Source organism: Pipistrellus kuhlii, unplaced genomic scaffold (assembly GCF_014108245.1).
Source record: "Pipistrellus kuhlii isolate mPipKuh1 unplaced genomic scaffold, mPipKuh1.p scaffold_m20_p_7, whole genome shotgun sequence".
Lineage (NCBI taxonomy): Eukaryota > Metazoa > Chordata > Mammalia > Chiroptera > Vespertilionidae > Pipistrellus > Pipistrellus kuhlii.
Window position 1 is genome coordinate 12,038,895 of NW_023425573.1, and position 24,723 is coordinate 12,063,617.

The 24,723-nt window shown below is 45.5% G+C and overlaps 1 protein-coding gene across 2 annotated transcripts in view; it reads left to right on the forward strand.

Moving 5' to 3' along the window:
* Positions 1 to 1,100: 1,100 nt before the first annotated feature.
* FTCDNL1 (formiminotransferase cyclodeaminase N-terminal like) overlaps positions 1,101 to 24,723 on the forward strand; it is a 30,576-nt gene continuing 6,953 nt past the window's right edge. Inside the window, exons 1-5 of one of the 2 annotated variants that reach the window (XM_036422028.2) lie at positions 1,101 to 1,192; positions 3,177 to 3,302; positions 5,931 to 6,026; positions 7,636 to 7,788; positions 21,446 to 21,631. In XM_036422028.2, the coding sequence (XP_036277921.1) occupies positions 3,188 to 3,302; positions 5,931 to 6,026; positions 7,636 to 7,788; positions 21,446 to 21,631 (550 nt within the window). In that variant the 5' untranslated portion in view covers positions 1,101 to 1,192; positions 3,177 to 3,187. Of the gene's footprint in view, positions 1,193 to 2,784; positions 2,933 to 3,176; positions 3,303 to 5,930; positions 6,027 to 7,635; positions 7,789 to 21,445; positions 21,632 to 24,723 lie in introns of those variants that run through there. The other variant, XM_036422027.2, reaches the window with a different exon arrangement.

Genomic DNA, 24,723 nt, shown 5'->3' on the forward strand with positions numbered 1-24,723 from the left:
GAATTTTGGCTGGCAGAATGTAATTACCAGCCTTGGACCGGATCCAGGATCCTGAGGTTAACACCCCGCCTCTTGCCAACAACCCTCCTACCTGCCAACACTCGGAGATGGGGAAGGCAGGATCTGACACAATCGCACATAATACTGTTGTGACATCTAAGTACAATGATGATGATGTGAGAAGCATCATGAACCTGGTTTTTTTTTTTTAGCACTCATTATGTTACTTATTTTTATGCCACATTAGGCTAGAAACCAAATGTCCACATAAATGTTAATTTCCTCAAGTCTGTGTTTAAAAAGTATAATTAGAAAATAAAAAATAGATTTAAAAATAGATTTATTCTGTCAAAGTAGTTATTTAGTGATTATTGCAGTTTAGAAACAAAATTGGACCAAAACGGTGACATTTAATCGTTGCTGCATTAAGAAAAGCACACATGCACACACACACACACACACACACACACAGGTCCTGAATTTTTGGAAGAGAAATGTGTTCTCCAAGGGCACTGGCCTAGAAACAGGGAAATGCCTAAGCTTGGTTCAGAGTGGTTGAAACTTGGACTAAACGGTCCTGTGCAAGGACTGCTTTGTCCCGGGGTCCGTTCCCTTCTCCTAGTGCGCCGGCAGGCGCGGTGGGACCGGGGTGCAGTGTTTCTGGTGGGCGCTGAGGCATTGGCCCGGGGGTGCAGTGTTCCTGGGGGGGGGGGGGGGCGCTGAGGCGTTGGCCCGGGGGTGCAGTGTTCCTGGGGGGAGGGGGGCGCTGAGGCGTTGGACGGGGGTGCAGTGTTCCTGGGGGGGGGGGGCGCTGAGGCATTGGCCCGGGGGTGCAGTGTTTCTGGGGGGCACTGAGGCATTGGCCCGGGGGTGCAGGGACCGGAGAGGAGCCCCCGAGGGTCTGGCCAGCGGTCAAGGCCTCGCCTTGGACCCCATGCCCTTTTAGCTGCCAGCCCTTCCCCAGGGGGACCCTGCGGACTCCAGGTGGAGCGGGAGCGGCAGCGGCCGGCGGGCCGTGCCAATGAGGACGCCCCGCTCTCCGGCCGCGGCGAGGCCGGCCCGGGGTCACGGTCACGGTCACGGTCCCGGTCCCGGCGGGAGCGCGCGCGGGGGCGGGGCTGGCGGCGGAAGCGGCGGCGGCGGCGGCGATCAGGCTCTGGCCGCCCTTCCCGTCGCTGGCCTCCGCGCGCAGGTCGGTTCCCCCCAAACCGCGGGGCGGCTTCGTGGCCACGGGTTCGAGCCGGGCCCTGGCAGGGCCGCCCGCCCGCAGACCACACACCGGGCTCCGGGCGGACCCGGCGGGGCGGCCGGGATCGTGCCGAGCCCCTGGGTTCCTCTGGGCCCGCGGGCCCCGGCCGCTCCGCGCAGGACCCGGGGCGAGGGTGCCAGCCCGGGCCCAGCCCCGGCGCGCGGCCCTCTGCGGCCCCGGACGTGCTCCGGGCGGGCGGGGTCTGGACCCCCTCCCCCCGGCGTTGCAGGGCTTGCCCTGGCCCCTGGGTTGGATTGGGGGGAGGGGAGGCAGCCTTCCCCTCCCCTGACCAGCCTGTCCGCTCCCCAAAGCCGCCGGCGATCCAGGCGTGTGCGGGGAGGTGGCTTCCCAGCACCGTCCTGTGTGCCAGCGTCCGCGGGGAATCAGACGTGGAGGGAGAAGCGGACACTAATCCTCTCCCAGCACTGCTCAGGGCTGCCATAAACACCATTTGTTAAGCAGCGTAATTACGCTGGGAAAGAGCCTGATGAGACAATTAAGCTGCATAAACACACCGACAACAAATGGAAGCCAGCGAACGCCCACGCCCCGGCGGGGAGCAGGTTTCTGTTTGCATGAGAACCAGAGGCCTGAGCGCTTTCATGCCGCCACGCCATTCATGTCTGCAAGAACCTAATGGCAATATATATATATATATATATATATATATATATATATATATATATATATATATATATATATTTAAAATGAATTTTCGGTGCGATGATGGTCACCATCAAAGCCTGGGCTACCCATGAGCTCTGTGCTTCCTGGAGACTTGGGTGCTGAGGCCACCAACCCTAGTGTCCGGGCCGCCGGGGGATGGATGGGTGGGTGGGTGCGTGGCGAGCGCGTGGCTGGCACCCAGCGCTTTCAGCTGAAACTCACACGCTCAGTCTTTGTCTCAGAGGCGACCCCCCTTTCTTGAAGTGTCCCCCACAAGGAGCGCAGTGCCTGACCCCAGATGACCTCTGTCCAATGGTTGTGGGATGAGATCACGAGGACTGCATTCATTCTTAGACATGATATGTGAAAAGGCCAGAACAGGATGGTCTGACCTCAAACACGGGGGTTCTTACTATGTTCAGTTATTGAAGTTTCCTCACGTCAGGTCCTCTGAGGTGTGGAAAGATAACGGGCTGAAAAATGCCTTTTTGGAGTACTAAGGAGAATCAGAGCAACTTCTAACGTGTGAGACATTAACCCATCTTCAACGAAAGGATCAGTCCCTTTCTCGGCATTATTGAGTCACGTGCCAGAGTCCATGTCAGCCTTTACAGGTCAAGGTCCAGAGTCCCATGAAAAGGTTTGCAAGTGATTTAGAAACTTTGGCAATCATGGTGCTGGAGGAACATAGTCAAATAGTTGTCATGGAAAGCTCCTAAGTGAGCCCCTTTATTTCTTTTTTCTAGAGGAATCTTTTTTTTTTTTTTTTTTTTTTGTAGGAATCAGCATATTAAATGATCTCCTTCATTCCTTTATTTATTTATTTATTTATTTATTTATTTATTTATTTATTTATTTTTGCTAAGTCTCATTTAACAACAGGATCATGCTTGCTTGTTACACAGAGAAGACCTGGAAAACAGGGGAAAGCTGAGGAAGACCATGCTTACAAGAGAATAACATACTTTCATGGAAGTTTCACTGGCAGGACAGCATTGAGACTGAATAACTTGAAGGGTATATTCTAGTGTTGTTCCTGCGTCCTCTGTTCGTCTGTGTGAGGCCACATACACAGTCTCCTGAGGAGTCACCCTGAGGTTCTGTTATCCAGATGCTCCCTGAGGAGTGAGAGTGGCGTGTTAATGTTATGGCTATCTGGCTTTCAGAGAGCTATGATTTTTTTTTTTTTATGGTTAATACGCATGAACATATGAATGAACTGCAGAGGCAGGAATGAGGGCTCCCTTTTCTCCCATTCCAGGAAAAGCCAGCATGTCTTCTTCCAGAGTGGGGCGCCGCTTGGCTGCCTGTTTACTCAATGTCTCGGAAGCCAGGAGGAAAGACGTGGTTGAGAACATCGCCAAAGCAGCTCTTCTTGGGGAAAACGGTAGGAACCACAGACAACGGAAGTGGATGTGCAGTGTTTTGATGATACGGTGATTTTTGTGCTCTGCAGACAGTATCTATACAACAATCTCCATTCTCTGTGGGTCCCCATACTCCCTCCCACCCAACTCCCCATTCCCAGGCTGCAGCAGGCCTCCAGGACACTGAGGCAGAGCGGTGAGGCAGATGTGCACATGTGGTCTTCTCCAAACGCGCAGTTATCGACAATGGAGAGCGAGTGTCTGAAATGTGCAGGATACCGACACGCTCCCGAGGAGGATATAGTTACAGAAAGGTTAAATGTTCCCCTCACAGGCCGTTTATTTGGTCATTAATAGAATGAGCATAATTGGGCATTATGCTTTTTATTCAGCAGGTTACATAAAAAAATAAACTTGCCAAGTACCAGCCACTTTTCAAAGCACTCCAGCCAGCAAAGCCCTCACTGTCATTACGACACTATTATTCCTATTACATATTCTCCTGGTAAAGAAAGGCTTTTAGGCAATTGCATCTAAGTGATGCGCGTGAGATCACTTAGCGATGCAGGAGACGGGAGCCCCAGCCTCCTTGCTCTGGGGGCCAGTGTTGACTGTGAGAGATGATGCTCTCCTTTTTTACATTTTATTTTTTCACCCTTGTTGAAATGTTCCTGGGATGACAGAGTTCTAGGCATCATTTGTTTTTACACACACACACACACACACACACACACACACACACACACCACAGTGAGTTTACAGACATACCGTTGTTCAAATAGAAAACTTTGTTATTAAATGAAGATTTTTCAGCCACAGATGAGCATTAGGATCGCAGCCCCACAGCATTTCAGACAGTGCGTTTTAGTGTCTGACTGTCATTTTTCGTTTAGCAACTGCTTTTCATGAGACACAAGTGTTTCCTTCGGCCCATTTCTACCGATGAGCACAGTTAAATTACTGTCTTGTCGCCGTACAGGAGCTGGAAATGTCTACGAACGTTCCTGATAATTGCTGATAAGAAAAAACACCTCAGGAGTCAGCCAGCGGTGCTTCTGCATCCTTTGTGGGAACAGCCCACCCGGGCCCCTCATTGTCAGACAAGAACATCTAATGGGATCGGGTTACCTGTCCCTGTGATTAAGCGAATGTGCCCAGACATTTGGGAAAGCCACACGCTGATGGATGCCTTGTCTCAGCTCACGGTTTTTATCAGCTTATTAGTGGCAGCCGCTCAAATGGAATTATAGCTATTATACTCCATTACAGACACCAAACAATTTACTTCTGCTGCGATTCAGACAGACAGCTCCTCCTGCCAGCAGCATTTTTTTTTTCCTTTTCTATATGCATGGCTTAAGAGATTGCAGGAGAGAGCGTCTCATTCTCTCAGCATTTGATTCAATTGAGTCCTATGAAACTGAGAATAAAAGCTTTTCAGAGGAAGATGTAGGAGGGAAAAATAAAATCACATTTAAAAAAAAAAGGAGATTGTAGGGTCTGGTTCTCGCTTCCTCTGATATAGTTATGAAAATGCAGGCCCATAGCACCAGCTTAGAAAATGACCTATTGTTTTACAAGCACTTTCAAGGCATTTATTTTTCAGCACGTGGACTAAACCATATCACCTACAATTTTCCCAATTAAGTAATGTTGAAGCATTTAAATGGCCTAACAGGTCTAAGGTAAAGAAACCCGGGTTATAAATGTCAGACCTACACCAGGGCAGGGCTGGACACGAGTCCATGCTCATTTGGCTAAGAGCAGAGCGAGTGACATTCTATACGTTTATCTTTTAAAGTTATTAAAGTTAATGGCATGGGGCCGCCGTAAGCTGGGTAGTGCCTGCGTGCAACTTCTTTTTCCTCCCTTCTGAAAAGATTAATTGTTAAGCTGCCAGGGGAGGGGGGACAAAGGGATAATGGCATGGCGAGCGATTTAATGACCGCCTGAGAACGTTTGTCCTTCTCTTTGAATTGGCTTTTGCAGGCTTCAGGGGGACTTTTAAGGGGCCTGGACCAGGCTTGTAAACTTCAGAAATAACCGGGGGGGTAGGGGGGGTTGTGTGTGGCTGCCGTGCGGGGCGGGGCAGCTTTCTCCCCCGAGTTTCACGTTCCACGCGAGTCACAGGCCACGGAGGGCTGGAAGCCATTAGCACCGGAGGGCCGTGGTGGCCTCCGAGGAGGTGTTGGAGTTGGAGCGTCTCCGACAGACAGGTGCATGCATCCCGGGAGCCTCTGCTTCAGGCACTAGTTGGCCCATCCTTATGCTTCCAGAGAGCCGATGTTTATTCAGACAGGTTGATTTCTGGGTTTAGGAAGGAAACATGGATAAGGCCTGAAAGATGAGACTGAGAAGGAACCAGATTTCGAGTGACACGGTGTGGCCATTGAAAGAAGAGGCTGCCATCTTTGAGTGGAGACACAGAGACCAAAGCCCAGTGTCTGACTGAGCCGTCCGGCTACGTAGGAAGATGCCGTAAGGAGGGGACATCCCTACCCAAGGAATGTCGTAATTAGCCGGTGTCACCTCAAAGGTCACAGCCCAGAATGTCTCTGTTGAACAAATTTAATTGTATCAGAAGAAGTGAAGTATTAAGGCTTCAGCAGAGAAAACTAATTCTCGCCTTTATATTTTTTCCTTTACAGGGGAGAAACGTCCTGAAGTGTCAGTGCTCAATATATTTTCTGATCAAGACTACAACAGATCAGTCATTACCATAGCAGCTTCTGTTGATGAATTAAGTGAGACTGCAGTTTCTTTCTTCATGTTTATAAGTATACGTATATGTATATGTATGTGTATGTATGTATATGTACATGTATATGTATATATGTCTGTGATGAAGGGTAGCTTCAGGTAGGCCTGCATGCTCTCTACTCATTGATTTCCTGTGCCACAGGAATAGTCCATTACCTGGAGAGTCTACCTCAAAACTGCATTTCATCATTTTTTCTGAACATACACATTTCAGCCATTTCCCATTTTCTCTTCATTACAATGAACCTGGGTCCAAGAGTTAATACCTCCTCCCCCCACTCCAACCCCCCCCCCCCAAAAAAAAAAAAAGATGGCCACATGTCCTTTATGATTAAGAAAAGCGATCTTCAGGTTTTGACCTGTGGAGTCATAGTGTTGAAGTCAGCCTTGATTTCAGTGATAAGTTGACTTAGAAGGAAACATGCTAAGCAGTTGTGTTTTGGGTTGGGAGCCGGAAATCTTGAGTTGGTTCATGGATTGCAATGACATGTCTCATGTTGTAAGTTTTAGTGGGACAAGTTGAATTTGAAGGATCATAGCTGTTTAAACAAAAACTTGTATTATCTTAATATTGCTTAGAAAAGGGCTCAAAATATTTTTAAATAGATTTTATTTCAACTCAGATTGTCTTTTTTCAAAATGTATGTTTGAAGAACTAATGTTTGGCTGGTAGCTCCCGGCAAACAGGACAAATTATCTTGAGTGTTAATCATAAAGTGTACAATTTGCTTCTTTGTTGTTTATCTTTCTTGTTGAAATGGTCATACTGTACTGCTAATGAAAACTCAGAGTAATATAACCCTTAGGTGTCTATCATATAAAATGATATAAAATTTTAGATGATAAAATTTTAGATGTTAGATGATATAAAATCTTTAGTAGTTAGATGATATAAAATCTTTGAATGCAAAATCTTTTGAATGCAAAATCTAATTACTGGAGAAAAGAAAAATGAAAATAAATACTTAATGCTTTTAAAACTTTGTATATATTTTAATATAAACTCAAAATTAGAAGTTTTATCAGATTAATTTGATAAAGTTGAAAATATTTAAAGTAACCAGTTGTAAAAACAAACAAACAAACAAACAAACAAAAGAAAAAACCCACAGAGGTGCCCTAGCTGGTTTGGTTCAGTAGATAGAGCGTTGCCTGCGGATTGAAGGTTCCCAGGTTCGATTCTGGCCAAGGGCACATGCCCTGGTTTCAGGCTCCATCCCCAGTAGGGGGCATCCAGGAGGCAGCCAATCGATGATTCTCTCTCATCATTGATGTTTCTATCTCTCCCTTTCCCTTCGTCTCTGAACTGAATTAAAAAAACAAACAAACCACAAAGAAAAACACACAGACGTGTTTAAGAATCATAAACATTGCATAACTCCTCTACCTTGGAGAATAAATGTGAAAAAATGCGAACCTTTATGATGTTTGGGAGGTAGGGCAAGGGGAGATGTTGGGTCTTTATTTTTGGGTGAAACACATCTTCTATACTGATTACAAAAGAAAAACAACTAGCGGGACAATAAAATACAGCTGCTTCTTTACCCATGTTGGAAAGTTTAATGATTGTTTTGTACAATTTTGCCTTTTAAGACCATGCTGTCCTGGGCGCGTGTGTGGAGGCCTTCCGGGCCATCGACATGGGGGCTCAGGAGGGGGTCCACCCGTGTCTGGGAGCCGTGGACCTGATCCCCATTTACCCGCTCGCTGGTGTGGGAGTGGAAGAGTGTGGAGCCTTGGCCAGAAGTAAGAGAAACTTGGGGGCAATGTGTTACTTCTCAACGGAAATCATTTGTACAAATCAGAGCAGCTCCTGACAATGGAATCGCTCCTAGCTCCGGGGAAAGGTCTGCCTTGAGGACGGGTCTGAGCAGTGAGCTTTGATGGTTGCAGTGGCCCGTTGTGTCTCTGTGGCACCTTTCCCGTGTCCATGCCGGGCGCGGGAGCACCGACTGCTGTGGGATGCATTTGTCCTTTCCGAATTCAGGGTGGATCACGGGGGAGCAACAGTCGTTGCTAATGAGCTCCTTAGACTCTCTGGGGCAGGACGGTGCTGTGCCTGCCCATCTGTGTCTTATTTTCCTGAGCAGGGTTAATGATGAGGTTGCAAAACCACTTAAATGTTAACTCCTACCCCTCTCGCTCTGCCTTTTTTTCTCTCCCCGTGCACGACTCTCTTTAAGATTTTCTTTAGAACTGAACTGTCACATGCTTGATGTCGGCCCCGGGGGTGAGTTTAATTTGGAAAATGTGAGCTATGTCACTGGAGGTGTTTTGGAATTAGGCAAATTGGGAGAAAAGAAAGACCCTTTGCCTGGACTGTCTAGCTGCGCCATGGTTAATTACGGCAGAGGCTCGTAACCTGTGGGGGAAAGTCCGCCTCCGGATAATTGCATTCTTCTCGGCATGGCCCCAGAGCCCCTCGTTCTTATTTAATCGTGAATCGTCTCACGTTTGGGATGTGGATTTGGACCCTGGCTGAGCTGCGTCAGGCACCGGGCATGGGGAATGAGACTCGTTTGTGAAGGAGAACTCACTGCTGGGCTGCACGTTAATATGGCCTGACAGTCAAAGGTTTGCTTCGCAGGGAAATCTTGGCCCGAAATGTGCTTTACTTTTTATCCGAGAAAGAGTTAAAAAATTTAACATGGGGCGGAAAATATGATTCACACACACAAAAAAGAAGAGTTCTCAGTGGTCCAGGGCAGAATAATGATTCTAATTGTCTTCAAAACAATTACGTCCAATTACATTAAATCTCAAATTAGCTAGTACACGAAGTTCTTCATTACATCAGGACGAGTCTGCCCAGATGTGCATCCTGCAAGGGAGACGGTCAGCCATCGGAGGGTCTGGACACACGGTCGCTCCCTTCCCCTGTCCTGTGCTTCATTGGCAGCTACTGTACCTCATGGTTTAAACATGGACATTTCCAATTAAACAAGAGCTCAGCTGCATTCCTGAACTAATTTATAACATTTGATTTGAAATGTAATAGCTTCAATCTTCATCTGATTAAAAACAGTCATATACTGTACATGGTTACTATTTTGATGCTCCAACATGCAGTTTTTATTTTTACATTCCCCTTTCTGCACAGCTGTTCATCTAATATCATCCAATTTTATTTTTTTTAACAACATGCTCAGACGTTCTTATAAGGCAAAAGTATTCAAATTCTAAGGACTGGCTGTTCTCCAGATGGTGAAGGGATGTTTTTCACTAGGGTAGCCCTCCTCAGGGAAGCCAACTTGAAGTTAATAATGGGACTAACTTTCTTTGGGACGGAGGGCAGTGGAGAACAGTCCAGTTTCATAAAAGATAGTTGATATTGGTTATTGATATTGATAATTCATAGGTGTTTTATATGCAAAAACCCACTGAATAATATATTTCAGAACTTTTTGATGTCAGGAAAGGGTTAAAGTAGGGCATGAAATTGGTGTTGAGGAAACTTATAAATACTGTCAGAATCACATGAAGATTTTTGTGCCTGTGCTTTTTTGTAGACACATACTCTCACACATAACTTCACAAATCATTTTAGTTTAAGGACTTTTAGAATAAAAGGCACAGCAGTGCGGAGGCTCAGGGGTGAGGGCAGCCTGAGCTCCGGGGACTGCGAGGGACTTCCGTGTGTGGCCAGCACGTAAAGGTGGAGGGAGATGGGAAAGGCATTCCTGGAATGTTCAGGTATGAAACCCAAGAGATGCTTAGCGGTCAGATCATGGAGTATTATGTGCCAGATGAAGGAGCTCGAACTTGTATGGGAACTGCTAAAGAGTTTTAAGCAAGAACGTGATCTGATTGGCTTTGAGCTCAGGAAGGATCACGCTGCCCGCATGACAGAAAATAACAGGATGCAGGAGGATCAGTTTAGAAAGTGGACTGTGGCCGAAGATAATAGATGATGGAGAGACTCCAGAGGATGTTGGGGGTGGGGAACAAAATGGTGGTATACAAGTGTCATCACTTAGAAATGATGGAAGGAAGGAGGTTTTTGGGAGAGAGGGCATGAGTGTTTTTACATGCTGCTATTGGCAGTTTAATATACTAGAGTTGACAGCTAGGAGACACATAGGCCTACTCTGTATTTATTTAAGGCTTGCTGTATTTTTCTAAATGTTTTGGACTTTTATTTTTATCTTATTATTTTTAATCTTTGTTGTTGAGATTATTACAAATGTCCCTCTTTTTCCCCCCATTGCACCCCTCTACCCAGTTCCCCCCTAACCATCCTATATTGTCTGTGTCCGTAGGTAATGAATATATGCATATAAGATCTTTGTTTAATCTCTTCCCACCCCTCTTCCCTCTGAGAATCATCAGTCTGTTTCACTCCCATGCCTCTGATTCTATTTTACTCACCAGTTTATTCTGTTCATTAGATTTATTTTTTAAAAAAATATTTTATTGATTTTTTACAGAGAGGAAGAGAGAGGGATAAGAGAGTTAGAAACATCGATGAGAGAGAATCATTAATCAGATGCCTCTTGCATATCCCCAGGGGTACAAGCCCTTGACTGGAATCGAACCTGGGACCTTCCAGTCAGCAGGCTGATGCTCTATCCACTGAGCCAAACCGGTTTTGGCTCATTAGATTTCTTATTCATTTATTTTGATATTGACATTTAGTTGTTGATAAGTATGTATTTTTGCCATCTTGTTGTTCATATTTCTGATCTTTTTCTTCTTATTCCTCTTCTTAAAGAATATCCTTCAGTATTTCATATAATTCTGGTTTAGTAGCGATGAATTCCTTTAACTTTTTCTTGTCTGCCAAGCTCTTTATCTGACCTTCAATTCTAAATGATAGCTTTGCTAGGGAGAGTAATCTTGGTTATAGGTTCTTGCTATTTATCACTTTGAATACTTCTTGCCTGCATAGTTTATGTTGAGAAATCAGCTGACAGTCATATGAGCATTCCCTTGTAGGTAACTAAGCTTTTTTCTTGCTGCTTTTAAGATTCTTTCTTTGTCTTTAGCCCTTGGTGTTTTAATGACGATGTGTTTTGGTGGGATCCTCTTTGGGTTCCTCTTGTTTGGAGTTCTCTGTGCTTCCTGACTTGTAAATCTATTTCTTTGACCAGGTGAGGGGAAGTTTTCTGTCACCATTCCTTCAAATAGGTTTTCAGTATCGTGTTCTCTCTCTTCTTCTGGCACCCCCATAATGCGAATGTTGGTATACTTGAAGTTGTCCCAGAGGCTCCTTACACTGTCTTCATATTTTTGGATTCTCTTTTGTTTTGCTCATCTGATTGGGTGGTTTTGCTTTCTCATATTTCAACTTGTTGATTTGATTCTCAGAATCTCTACTGTACTGCTGAATCCCTGTATTTTATTTTTTATTTCAGTCAGTGTATGCTTGATTTCTGATTGGTCCTTTTCCATTTTTTTTTTTGGAAGTTCCTAAAGATTATTGAGTAACCTTATAACTGTGGTTTTTGAATTCCATATCCAGTAGTTTGCTTTCTTACATTTCTTTCATATGTGATGTTTCTTTGTCTCCACATTTTGCCTGTTTCCTGTGTTTGTTTCTATGTATTGGATAGAGCTGCTATGTCTCCTGGTAAAGTGGCCTTGAGTAGTAAGTGTTATGTAGGGCCCAGTGACTCAGCCTCCCCAGTCACCTGAACTGGGAGCTCTAGGAGCACCCCTTTGTGGGCTGGGAGCATAATCTTGTTGTAGCTGATACTTGATTGCTGTTGGTGTCACTGGGAGGAATTGACTTCCAGGCCAATTGGCTGTGAGGACCAGCTGTTTGTGGTGCTGGCCTTTTAAGAGGAACAGCTGGGTCTCCAGTAGCCTCTGTGTCACTGAGCCCAAATCCACACTGGTTTTTTACAACCTGTAGTTCTTACTGCCTATAGGCACTTCTTTTCCAAGCTCTGGGAGCCTGGGCTAGGGGTCTGGTGTGGGGCTGGGACCTCTTGCTCCTCCTTGTAGCCACTGCAGAAAGATCTCCCTTGTGATTAAAAAAACAAACCTGCCCATATGGGTGCCAGCCCAGCCCATTCTCCGCCTCTGCACCTCCTACCAGTCTCAATGTGCTTTCTTCTTTACTTCTCTAGTTGTAGTACTTTCATTCAGCCAGCTTTCCAGAGATTCTGGACGATGGTTGTTCTGTATTTTGGTTGTAATTTTGATGTAGTTGTGGGAGGTGGTAAGTATTGGTATTTACCCATGCCACCATCTTCCTTTCTCTCTGATTTTTATTTTCTATAAAAACCACATTTGATCAGTTAGGCTACATCTCATTTTTATCTCTGTTATGTCTCTAGATTTTTTTCTCTTCTTAGTTTTTAAGTTTATTTATGATTGGTATGACCCCAAACTCTGTTAATAACATTTCTCTGTGTATTCAGATACAGCATCCCATGTGTTGAGTGTTCTATTAATTTCATCTTCTTGAAGAAATATCTTCTAGAACTCTCTGACATGTTCCAATTAGAAGACAGGGGAAGGGCATTACACTGCTATTTAAGCAGACTTTCCACCAGTGTCCCTATTTTGATATTTGCCTTTACTTTCCAAAGTTAGGTTAACAGTTTCAGGTGCCTGTGGCATAAGTGAGGTCACTGCTGTTTCTTTTGCTGACTTGAGGCTATTAAGTAAACCACCGTTTATCTGCTCTTCAAGTTCCAATACTATTACTTTCTCTTATTTTTCTGTTTATTTGAATGAGTCAAAGGTCTAAAAAATATCTCTTTACCATCCTTTTCCTGGGGTTCTTGGGAGGAGGAAAATAAATGTGGGGATCCACACTCCCATCTGCTTAGAAGTCTCCTCTTCTCTAGTTCTTTATGGTTTTTAATTATCTTGGATGCTTCAAGAACAATGAATTCACCTAATTTGATATCAATGGTGAATTTACAGGAACATTATCCTTTTGTCTGACATCCAATCCAATATTGAGATATTTAGCCTCATTTCCTGGACTTGTACATGTTTTTTACCGACCACTTTTCTGAAGGATTCCTGAGGTCATAGGGCTTCCTATATGTTCTCCACTTCTTCCTTACCAGTGTTTGCCCGGGCAGGAGCCAGTGTCTCTGAACATGACCCTGTTTCCCATTTACATGCAAACCTTCAGGAGAAGGATAGAGTGAAAATGGAGTGGGGAGAGGGGGTCAGGGAAGAAGGTGCCTACAAATTCTCCCAATGATTTACCCATGAAAATGGGCTTTCCTAACATGGAAGTTCACAGTAGGCAGCTTTAAAAGTCTGGACCATCGCTGTGAATTTTGTCACTAATATGGAAACTTGCTTTTTGTTTTACGTCACTCATCAAGTGAAATAATGTTTGTACAATACTATTTACTTACTTCTTTTTGTTAATCCTCACCCAAGGATATATTCCGTTGATTTTTAGGGAGAGTGGAAGAGAGGGAGAAAGAGAGAGAAACATCAATGTGAGAGAAACACATCGATTGGTTGCCTCCTGCACAGGCCCCAACTAGGGCCCACACCAGGGAGGAGCCTGCAACCAAGGTACATGTCCTTGACCAGAATCGAACCCAGGACCTTTTGGTCCACAGGCTAGCTGAGCCAAACTGGCTAGGGCTATAATACTATTTAAATTGACAATATTTAGAAAGATAAAGTGTTAGCTAAGTTAGTTACATGTATGAAGAAATAGCTCCTGCATGATTGATTTTTAAAAAATTTTTATCTTAAAATATATATGAGCATTAATGAATTTGATTAGAATTATCAGCCTTGTTTGATGTTTTCTCGAGTATTTTTATGACTTGGAGGACATGTGCCATGACAGATTCACACGACGTCAACGCTTGTGTGGTAGTCATGAGACCCTTTGATTACTTTATTACAGATTGTCAAAATATGGGCTGATCTGGCAAATCAGTATCAACTTTTCACTTGAGGAATTTTCTACTCTGATTCTCTAGTTGCCATGGAGATTTTCTCATAAAACAGCCTGGGTGTGGTTGAGATTAGTCAGTTTAGGTGCTGGGTTCTGAGATAGTCATCTTGACCCTCAGTGCTGCCCTCACTGCCAGAGCATAAACACAATGGTTGGTTTTGCAAGCACAGGTTACCATGGCTTTAGGACTTAGCATTTAGTTTGAGAATTTTATATTACTGCCACCATTCACAAAGCTGAAAAAACAAGGGGTGGTGCACTGGGAGAGTACTTAGAATATTAAGATAGCCCAGCCATCATGGCTTAGTGGTTGAGCACCAACCTATGAACCAGGAGGTCACGAGTCCATTCCCAGTCAGGGCACATGCCCAGTTGCGGGCTCAATCCCCAGTGTGGGGCATTCAAGAGGCAGCCATTTGATGATTCTCTCTCATCATTGATGTTTCCATCTCTCTCTTCCTTTTCCTTCCTCTCTGAAATCAATAAAAGTATATTTTAAAAATATTAAGATAGATTCCTAGAGACTTTATAGTCCATTTTATCTATGAAGGAGGGTTACCAGGATGTTCATAAGTGCTTATTGCTAGAGGCTTAATAAACGAACATTAAGGGTTACATCCACCACAGTAAAACAGAGGTACTGGAGGAAGGAAGGGCCCATGGGAGAACTGGAACACATCTGCTATTCTCCTGGCAGTTCCAGTTGAACCCCACTGTCCTTGGGGAGCTACACTCTTCTCTCGTTTGATGGTTCTGCAGCAGTCTAAAGTCCGAGCAGAGCTGGTAGGTAAACGCTCCCATCTTTTGTCCTCGAGATGGGTGATTCTAAGGCCCATTCCAGCAAGATCAAGACCCAGTTGCTCACAGCAATGACTAGCTTGATAACACACCCGTGTGTTAGCTTCCTCTCCGTCCCCTTTTCACTCTTGTACGTTGAATAGGGTTTGTTGAAAATATTAAGCATAAATGGACTATAAGAATCTTCTAATTGGAATGAATAAGTGAAGTGCATGGGTCTTGCTGCCTGTTTCCTGCTTGCAATTCTTTCCTAGTTTAGAAGTCACAAGCTTTAGAGTTAGAAACTGGGAGGCCCATCTGCCCACGACCACTTCACCTGGGGAAGGGCCTTTAGAATCCTTGGGATTATTGGGGTGACATTAATTGACATTCACCCCTTATTAGCAAAGGGAGCCTTGAGGGCACTCAGGGGCTGTAGATTTTCTGATTTTGAGTCATTATCTACAGCCCTAGGAAATTGATCTTGTGTGTTTGCTGATGGTATTTTAGAGATTTGTAACAGGGGATCGGTACCATGTGCACTTCTCCAGCCCAGGCCCCTGACCTTGGCCATGCTTTTCATGAATTCCTTCTCTTTTCATCCCTGTTCCTAGTACTTGCTGTGCCTTCCAGTGTCAGGGCCACTAGAAAATTCTGAAGAGAGGACATGGTGATGCTAGATGTGTCCGTAAGACTTAGTAAATCAACCCAAGTCTCTTCATACCCTCATTCCCCACCAGCCCATCGACCTAGAGACTTTATAGTCCATTTTATCTATGAAGAAGGGTTACCAGGATGTTCATAAGTGCGTATTGCTAGAGGCTTAATAAGTGAACAGGTTACTCCAACCACAGCAAAACAGAGGTACTGGCAGAAAGAAAGGCCCATGGGAGAATTGGACACACCTGCTATGCTCCTGGCAGTTCCAGTTGAACCCCATGGTCAGGGTGTGCTTCTTCAGGAGACTCAGAGTGTGTGATAACATTAGTAAAGATTTTAAATAGACACACATATGTAAATTAAGTATCAAAATCAGTAGATGCACATAATGTTCCCCAAATTACTATTTACTATATATTTTCATGCATTCCTCTATTTCCATAAAAATAGTACATTACATTAAGAATTTAGGCCTGACTAGCCCATTTGGCTCAGTGGACCAAAGGGTCCCGGGTTTCATTCCAGTCAAGGGCACATACCTCTGTTGCAGGCTCCTTCCTGGCCTGAGTCCTGGTTGGGTCCTGTGCAGGAGGCAACCAATAGATGTGTTTCTCTCACATCGATGTTTCTCTCTGTCTTTCCCTCTCTCTCTCTTCCACTCTCCCTAAAAATCAATGGGAAAATAACCTCAGGTGAGGATTAACAATGACTTTTCTGGTGCACATCTGCAAGAATTTCTCTAGAGCCCAAAGGAATGAATGGGAACATTAGGTACCAGTATTTGAAACTATTTTTTACAGATTAAATTTTACATGAAAATTAATCTAGTGCTTATCCTCATTTACTCATGAACTTGCTTTCATAACACATAACAGGTGTTTTTTTTTTCTTGGCGTTTTGTTTTTCAGCGCCTTGGCGATGATAAACTGACAATTCAGCGACACAAGTGAAATTACTTTCTCTAGCAAGTCCTGTTATTGTGAGTCATAGATGCTGTTGTCAGCATATCATCATTTGTAAGCTTATTTGTCCTGTAGAAGTGAAACGTGGCAGAGTAAACAGTAGCATCCAGCGATGGGCGTGGGGTTTGGTTTCTCCCCTTAAACTGTTTTCTGCTCTCTCAAGAAGGAACAGGCCCAAGAACGTGTCGATGGAAATGCAATTTAGGAATTGCACTGGGTCTCGTTTTTCAGCCCAGTGTTTCTGTTCTTTCATCATAAAGATCAGCTGCGTTTTCTCCTCCCCCTATTACTCCCTTCTCTCCCCCCCGCTCCACCCCAGTCCCTTAGAATAACATCCAGCTCTAGTCCGCATGTTGGACGTCCTTCTCAATGTTCTAGCACAATACATTTTCGTATCTCGTGCATGGGTCCATATGGGAAAGATTTCTGCAAGCTGCAGCCACGTGGGGGAGGAAGACTGCGGTCGCCTTGCTAATGCAGTGTTTGTGTTGGAGCGGTTAGGGCCCGCGCTATAACTCGCAGCGCTGGGCTAATGAGATGGCTTTGATGGTGGCTTGGGAGACTGGTGGGATGGTCACAGCCTCACACTTCAAAGCTGAGCATATGGGGTGAATGCTGGGTAGCATTTCTGCTCTCTGGGGCGGGCAGGGAGACCGTTCTCAGCAGCCCTGTTTAATGAAGACATTGGGAAATAAAGGCTCTGTCTCTCAAATAATTTTGAATCGCAAAGGGAGGCGTGTCTGCCGCCCCCTTCCATAGACTAAACTACGAATAACGAATAACGTTCCCCAGTCTGCACTTCATTAGAGGCAGGGCCGCGCCCCAGTGCTGTGCTGTGTTTTCAGAGGGCTAGAGCGAGATGAAGAAGCTAGGTGTATTATAGGGACTCGTGTGAATCTAGGCAAAGACTATTAGGGCTATCTGTTTTACTATCTGAGGGATTTGTGTGGCTTCTGGGAGAGAATCTTTTTCTCCCCCTTCTCATTAAAAAATACTAAATAAAAAAAATCAGCTAAACAAAAAACTTGGCTATATTAAGAGAGCTCTACTAAAATTAGAGGATGCTTGAAAGATTCCAAGTCTAGCACCAGGTTAATTTTTAGATTCTGTGCTTTTTTACCTCTGCTTGCTACCGAGTCTGAGGTGACGGGTGGGAAAAGACTCCTTTCATTGCTAGGCGCTTAGGGAAAGATCTGATACTCTTCTGAGTATTATTAGAGTTCTGCTTTAAAGTAAAGAAGCCACACATTTATATCGTGTGTGGGCAAGAGGAAAGGGACTTTTTCTGTTCCAGAGGAAAGGGAATGACAGATTTGTTGGTTTTTTTTCTAAGTTGTGCATTTTGGCTGCCATGAAAAAATGTAACAAAAGTTCGCTTCTCCGTTATGTTCCTGGAGCTGCTGAAATGCAGTTCTGTTTAACAGTTAAATTCCAACTCCATTTATACCATTGATCCTACGTTGCTCCCGAAAGAACAAAAGCAGAAGGGAAAAGGGTATTAAATACCACTGCAGATATGAGGTATGTGGCACATGCATTTCACTCAGCAGGTTCTTCAATACTTCTTCACAAACTGCTTTAACTGGTGAATATTCTCAATAAAATCCTACATCCTGGTCACACATATGTCTGTTATAGACTCAGAGAAAACATTTGTTCACAAAGTGAAGCTTAAACTTCTTGTCACATAGAGAAGCGTCTCGATGCATTGATCCTCCTTTTGCAAAGAGAGATAACCAAGCTCATAGAAGTCTCTAAAGATAAGGCAGAAAATGATAAATATACCTGTGCAGAAATGGCTAAAAATTATTTTTGCGTCAATAAGGTCAGCTAATCATGAAGGTTAAAATATATACTTAAAATACTATCATCATTCTGGCCATGTGGCTCAGTCCACTGTGATCCAGGAGGTCATGGTTTGTTTCCTGGTCAGGGCACAGGCCCAGATTGCAGGCTTGATCCCCACTAGGGGGTATGCAGGAGGCAGCCAATCAATGACTCTCTCCCATCATTGATTTTTCTGTCTCTCCTCCTTCTTTCAAATCAATAAAAATATTTTTTAAAAGTACTGTCATCAAGTCAGCCTTTTTGGAATATGTCTAGTGAAAATAGAAAGATCAGAACTATTAATAATGGTGGTGAGGACAACTTGTCAAGACATGGAAGAAAAACTAAAAAATATTCTCTTAATAAAGAGCCATTTGGGAAGCCGAAGGGTTCCACTCTGCCTGCTTGGAGAGCGCCTGGTGGCATCCGGCTCTTCCATCACCAGCCTATCCGGATGCTTGTCGCGTCTGGCAGTGCTGACGGGCCCAGGGAGCCGCATACAGTGGCTTTGCCGACCGCGGAGGGGACTTCTGTTCTGAGGACAGCACGTAAGACGCAGTGCCAACCGTAGATGATTGACCCTAGGGTTTCATTGACTTGCCTGGTGTTAAACCCGGTTCGCATTTTGTTAGCTGACCCCTTCCTCTCATTTGTAGGTTGGGGGCAGAGTGGGGTGAGGGGGACGACACGGCTATTTCAGGTTTGCAGTGTCCAACATCTGCAAAGTGCTCAGGACCCAAATTCCATTCATTCAACTTAGCAAACCTTAATTGTTCAGGGAGCTCGAAACCTAGACGTAGAGGCAAAAGTCCACAATTAACTATGCCAGGCCAGTAGATGAGATCTGACAACAGAAGCTGTAAAATCCTCCAGGAGCACAACAAGGAGAAATGAGTTTCAGTGGAGAGGAGCGGGATCAGGAAGCAGGGATTAGTCCAGTCGTTCTGGCTTCTTGCTGATCGTTGTAAACGCTTCCAGTCCCTGCTCTGGGGGTGCTGGGCTCCCCTGGAGAAAGAGGAGATGGCCTTACAGCAGAGGCACGCAGGACTGTGGCTTTTAGCAGCAGAGCCGCTGACCCGAAGGCTGAGGGGCTCTGTTGCTTACAGGCCTGAGCTTGGAGAGTTCAGAATGTTTATCCCTTTAGGAAGCCCATTTGTTTGCTTTATGTGAGCATTTGCAATTACATGGGATGATTGTTGCATAGATTAATTGTGAAAATAAAGTGATAACATTGAAACAAGCTCTTCTGAATATGGAACCTATCACAAATAAAATAGCTTGTTGGTGAGTAGTCTGACTCAATTTGAGACATTTCTTTGAGATGCAGGCAATCTACATTTTCCTTTCAGCAAAAGTGCAAACATCTCCCTGCCAGGCCCCCGGGTTGCAGTCAATGGGAACGTAAATGTTCTCTCCTTGAACCTGAAGAGGATCGTGCACTGATTTTGTTACTAAATACCAATTTGGTTTTGGTTGTCTTTTCGTTGCATGAGAGGAATGAAACACTTTATTTTCTGCATTTGAGAACGGAAACGAAGGTTGATTCCTTCCACTGGGAGTTTGTGGAGAAGACGGGGATTTCTAGGCGCAGGAACATGCTGGCCCAGGGAGGTGGCTCCAGCGTGTCAGAACGCAAACCAGTGGGGCAGGCTTGGCAGGGGGAGAGGCCGGCATCTACTGAGCATGCGCACAGGCCTGCTGGATGCCCTCCCTGGCTTATCCAATCTCAGGCTCTCCATCTATTCTATGGGGCAGTTTCTTCTTTTTTCTTTTTCTTCCTTTATTTTTCTCTCTTTTTATCTTCCTCTATTTTCCTTTGATTTTACTGAAGTATTCTAAAGCAAGTTCCAAAGATCATCTCATCTGGGCATCACAGTTTGTGTCTTAAGCTGTAGCAGCCAAAGTGTGGGTCAAAGTTATGGTTGGAGTGGATGTCATTGATCTGAACAACTAGGAGATTTGGGATGTGGAGGCATCTTAACCTCTGAAAACTTTCCAAAATGCTCTCCCCTTTCTTCTGCCCCCTCCCATCCACATGACCATCCGCATCAGAAAAAACAAGGTACAGACCCTAACATTGCAGCAGGAGAGGTTTCCTCTGCTTATGTGGCAGGAGGCCCTGCCCTAGCCCCCGGTGTGCCATGATTCACCTCCAGTAAAGAAGGCCCACATCCCTGCTGTCCAGGCCACCCCCAGAATTCCCTCCTCACCTGCATATCACACACCAGACAGGAGTGCCTGCCCTCGTTGTCCTTTGGGATTGTAATGAGCCCCATGCGAACGTGCTGTTGGCTGCAAACAGGCTCTCGGCAGCAGTTCTCTGGAACAGACAGGCTAGTTCTCTAATCTGCCTTGAGAAGGCAAGGTCAGAGACAGGATCTCGGTATAAAGAAGGGACAGAGAAGATGCAAAAATATTGTCCCTCAGAGTCCCCTCCATAAAATTATGCTTAAATATTGGGCTTCTTTATGGAACATCTGGCCAGGTCCTGTCCAACAGAACTTCCTGTGATGACGGGAATGTTTGCTGTCTGCGAGGCTCAGTAAGGAGACCGCTTCCCATGTGCGGATATGGAGCCTTTGACATGTGGCTAGTGCAGCTGAAAGACTTAATTTTTAATTGTATTTCTTTTTTTTAAATGTATTTTTATTGACTTCAGAGAGGAAGGGGGACATCATTGATGAGAGAGAATCATGGATAGGCTTCCTCCCACTGGGGATCAAGCCCTGACCGGGAATCGAACTGTGACCTCCTGGTTCATAGGTTGATGCTCAACCACTGAGCCTTACCAGCCAGGCTAATTATATTTTATTTCAATTGATTAAAATTAAAAGGTAATAGCACACATAGGCAGGGGTTACCATATTGGACAGTGCAGATCTGGCCCTGGTGATCTTTTGATCTCTCCTAACAATTTGAGGCGGTCAGAAAATTGTTCAAGACCTGAAGGCACCAATTTCATTCATCTTAGTGATGAATATTTGTAATGGCTCAGAAATTCTAGCCTCCTTGTACAAAGACAAACTTTTATTACTAGACTCCTCCTTCACGGAAAAATAAATTATCTTCAAGCTTTGATTTAAAAAAATGAGTCTGAATTATAGGCTTTTATGGTGATAGTTACACTGTGATGGAAATGTACTTAATGTCACTGATTTTCACCCTGAGAAATGGTCACAGTGGCAGATGATGTGTTACGTGCGTGTTACCACTCTAAAACAATTGTGTGCTTGATTTCCTTCCATTGGGCCCGATTTTAATTTATTTCTGTTAACACCTCCCGCCTCCACAGGCCTGGCTGAGACCCTCGTCCTGAGCGTCCCCGGCAGCAGTGTGTTTCTCTTTGGCGAGGCCGACCTGCCCCAGAAGCGCCCTCTGGTCCAGAGAAGGAAGCAGCTGGGCTGGTTCGCGAGGAGGGACCTCGGTGCCCTTGAACCCGACCTGGGAGTGGCACCTGCCCGAAGATGTGGCTTAACAGGTTCGTAGTTTGGCTTTGTTTGCCGTTGTTTTTAATCTTGACGATCTACTCCTGAGATGCCCTTGACTTGGTCCCTCCTGCATAGTGTCAGTCCCAGTGAGGCCCCTAGTGGACTGGGTCAGGGGCTCTCTGCTTTGGCTCTCAGCTGTCTCTCCATAGCCGACCAGAGAGGCTTGCAGCCCTCCTCAGATACGTGATGCAAGTCCCTTAGAGGGCTGTTCGGAGATACATGATGAGCCCTGCAGCCTGTCCATGGTAACGAGAATGGTGTCACTCCTGACTCTGGGGTAGGGGCCTGGAGGCCTGCTGCTGGGCCTGGGGGTGATGAGGACACAGTGGGTGGGGGTAGGGGGGGGGGGAAGAGGAGAGGCAGGGACCTGGTCCAGGTTACTTGCAGCTGGTAGGAAAGTCTGAACTTGACTAGCCAGTGTGGCCAAACTGATGTGTGCAGCTGGAAATCAGTTCTGGGGCAGCTGGGGAGCCTTCTCTAGACACCGGGCTTCTGGAACAGAGCGAGCAGCACCTGAGACAGGTATGGCGTTCTCCCTGCCCCAGGGTCTCATGGTTCTCGCCTGTTTGCTGCCCCAGCTCTGCCCCATGTGCAGGGCTTATCTCCCCCAAATTCCATCCCTGTTCCCTGTACTTCACCATCCTGCTTCCATTTACTTGAGTCTTAATTCTTTTATTCTCAAACTAGAGGCATAGTGCATGAAATTTGTGCACAGGTGTGTGTGTCCCTCAACCCAGCCTGCATCCTCTCCAATCTGGGACCCCTCGAGAGATGTCCGACTGTCTGATTAGGTCCAATCCCGGTAGGACATCCTTCTCACAATCCAGGACTGCTGGCTCCCAACTGCTCACCTGCCTGCCTTCCTGATTGCTCTAACTGCTTCTGCCTGCCAGCTTAATCATCCCCTAACCACTCCCGTGCCAGGCTGATTGATGCTTAATTGCTCCCCTGACAGCCTGATTGCCCCTAACTGTCCTCCCCTACAGGCCTGGTTCCCACTAACTGTCCTCCCCTACAGGCCTGGTTTCCCATAACTGCCCTCCACTGCAGGCTTGGTCCCCCTAACTGCTCTCTCCTGTAGGCTTGATCACCCCCAATTGCCCTTCCCTGCTGGCCATCTTGTGATGGCTATCTTGTTTCCACACGGGGGCAGCCATCTTGTGTGTTGGAGTGATGGTCAATTTGCATATTACTCTTTTATTAGATAGGATATCTTCTGAAGGGGGGTCACAAATTCAACCATGTTAGGCAACGTTTTGGTAGTCAGTTATTATCTTAGCTGTTATAAAAATATTGGCTACCCAAGAGGTGGGCAGGCATAAGAAACACATTTCCTCATGACACAGCTCTGCCCAGTCACACAAAGGCCTCTGCTTATGGACCCCTGGTACAGAATTCTGCTCTCAAATGAAGGGTGTCCATAGTTGATGCAGCAGAAAAATCATGGCTTTGAGGCTGCTGGAATCCTGCCCAGCTTTTTACTGGCCGTGTGACCTCTGAGAGTTCCTTAAGCCTCAGTTCCCATATTTGTGAAATGGACACAATACCTGCACCTCCCTCCTAAGACTGTGAAGTTGAAATAATGTCTTCTAAGTACCAAATGCAATACTAAAGGGCCTCTTTCCCCTTCCTGCAGAGTGATTATAAGTGTGGTTCGGTCTGTAGTTATGGGAAAAGGAAGAAACGGATCACTCCCTGCCAATTTGAACCTAACATATTTTCCCACGATTTGTCTCACAAGTGTAGAAGTGTAAGTTCTGTGACTGAATTCTCAGAAGTCTAGTTCCTGGATTCTAATTCGAGTCTCACTGGAGGCTGAAGGGACTGCACCACACACTAGTCAGCCCATGCCAGATAGTGCGGTTACAGCTAGTGGGTGGGACTGGAGACGGTTCCTGGTATCAGAATATAGCAGAGCTGGTTTGAGCGTTATGTTAGGCAAACACTTGAAAAACCCAGTTCTCATTTTTGCAGTGCTGTGAAAATGCATGGGTTTGTATTTGGGAAGACCTCTAACCTGATTTGAAAAGCATATCTGATTTAAAGACCAAATGTTCAAAATTGGCACAAAAATGTTTAAAGATGATATTTTGAAGGCAATTTTGATACTGGTAAAGATGTCATCACAGGCACTGGTACTGGTAAAGGTGCTACCGGTTGGTTAAAGCTTTGGAAGTGCGTTCAGGACACACATCAAGAGCACAGTCTTGTTGTAGTTAAGCTTTGATTGCTGTTAGTATACTGGGAGTAATTGACCTCCAGGCCAATTGTCTGTGAGGATGAGCTGTGTCTATAATGGAAGAACTGCTGTGTTGGAGACACCCTTATGGGGCAGGACTTGCTTCAGTGGGGCTTTGGTGCTCACTGAGTCTGCCTCTTGTGTGTGTCACTTAAGGATGTGAGGAGTTGAAATCTAGCATTGTCTCACACTGACCACTTGGTACACTGGCTCCTAGATCTTCAATGGGGTGCAAATCAGCTACTGTCTGAGGCTACCCAGCAGGTGCTCAGAGACATCTGCAGATTTCTCCTCGTTGCTTGGGGTTTGGAAGTTTTGGAGCTGTCTAACCCAGCTGCAATTTGTTAGGTTAAGATGTGAAAGGGCAGGCCATTCATTTGCAAAAGCTGCTGTGCACAGTTTGAGTGGGTTTGTAAATTGGGCGGGGTGGGGTCTCAGGGAATCACCAGGGTGTGGCAAACAGCAATGCCTGCCAGTCAGCCATCTCTGCATCTCTGCGTTTCCACGTCCTCGAGTTCCACACCCCCGAGCAGTAAACAATGATTCCTCTGAGCACCTCTGTGAGAAAGCCACCAGTTTCTCCCTGTAAGACTCTGAGTCCCCAGAGTCTCGCTGGAAACTGGAGTTCAGAGCAGTTGAAAGCTTGTATCTCCCTTCCAATTGGAAAAAAAAAGTGCACCCAGTAGCCAGCCCGATTCACATGTCTCCGTACCTCTGCTTTTCTGCACCTCTGAACCTCCTACCCGGTTTCAATGCTCCTTTTTGTTTCCTTCTAGTTGTAGAGAACTTCTACTCAGCCAACTTCCCCATGGTTCTGGGTGATAGTCGTTTTGTCCTTTAGTT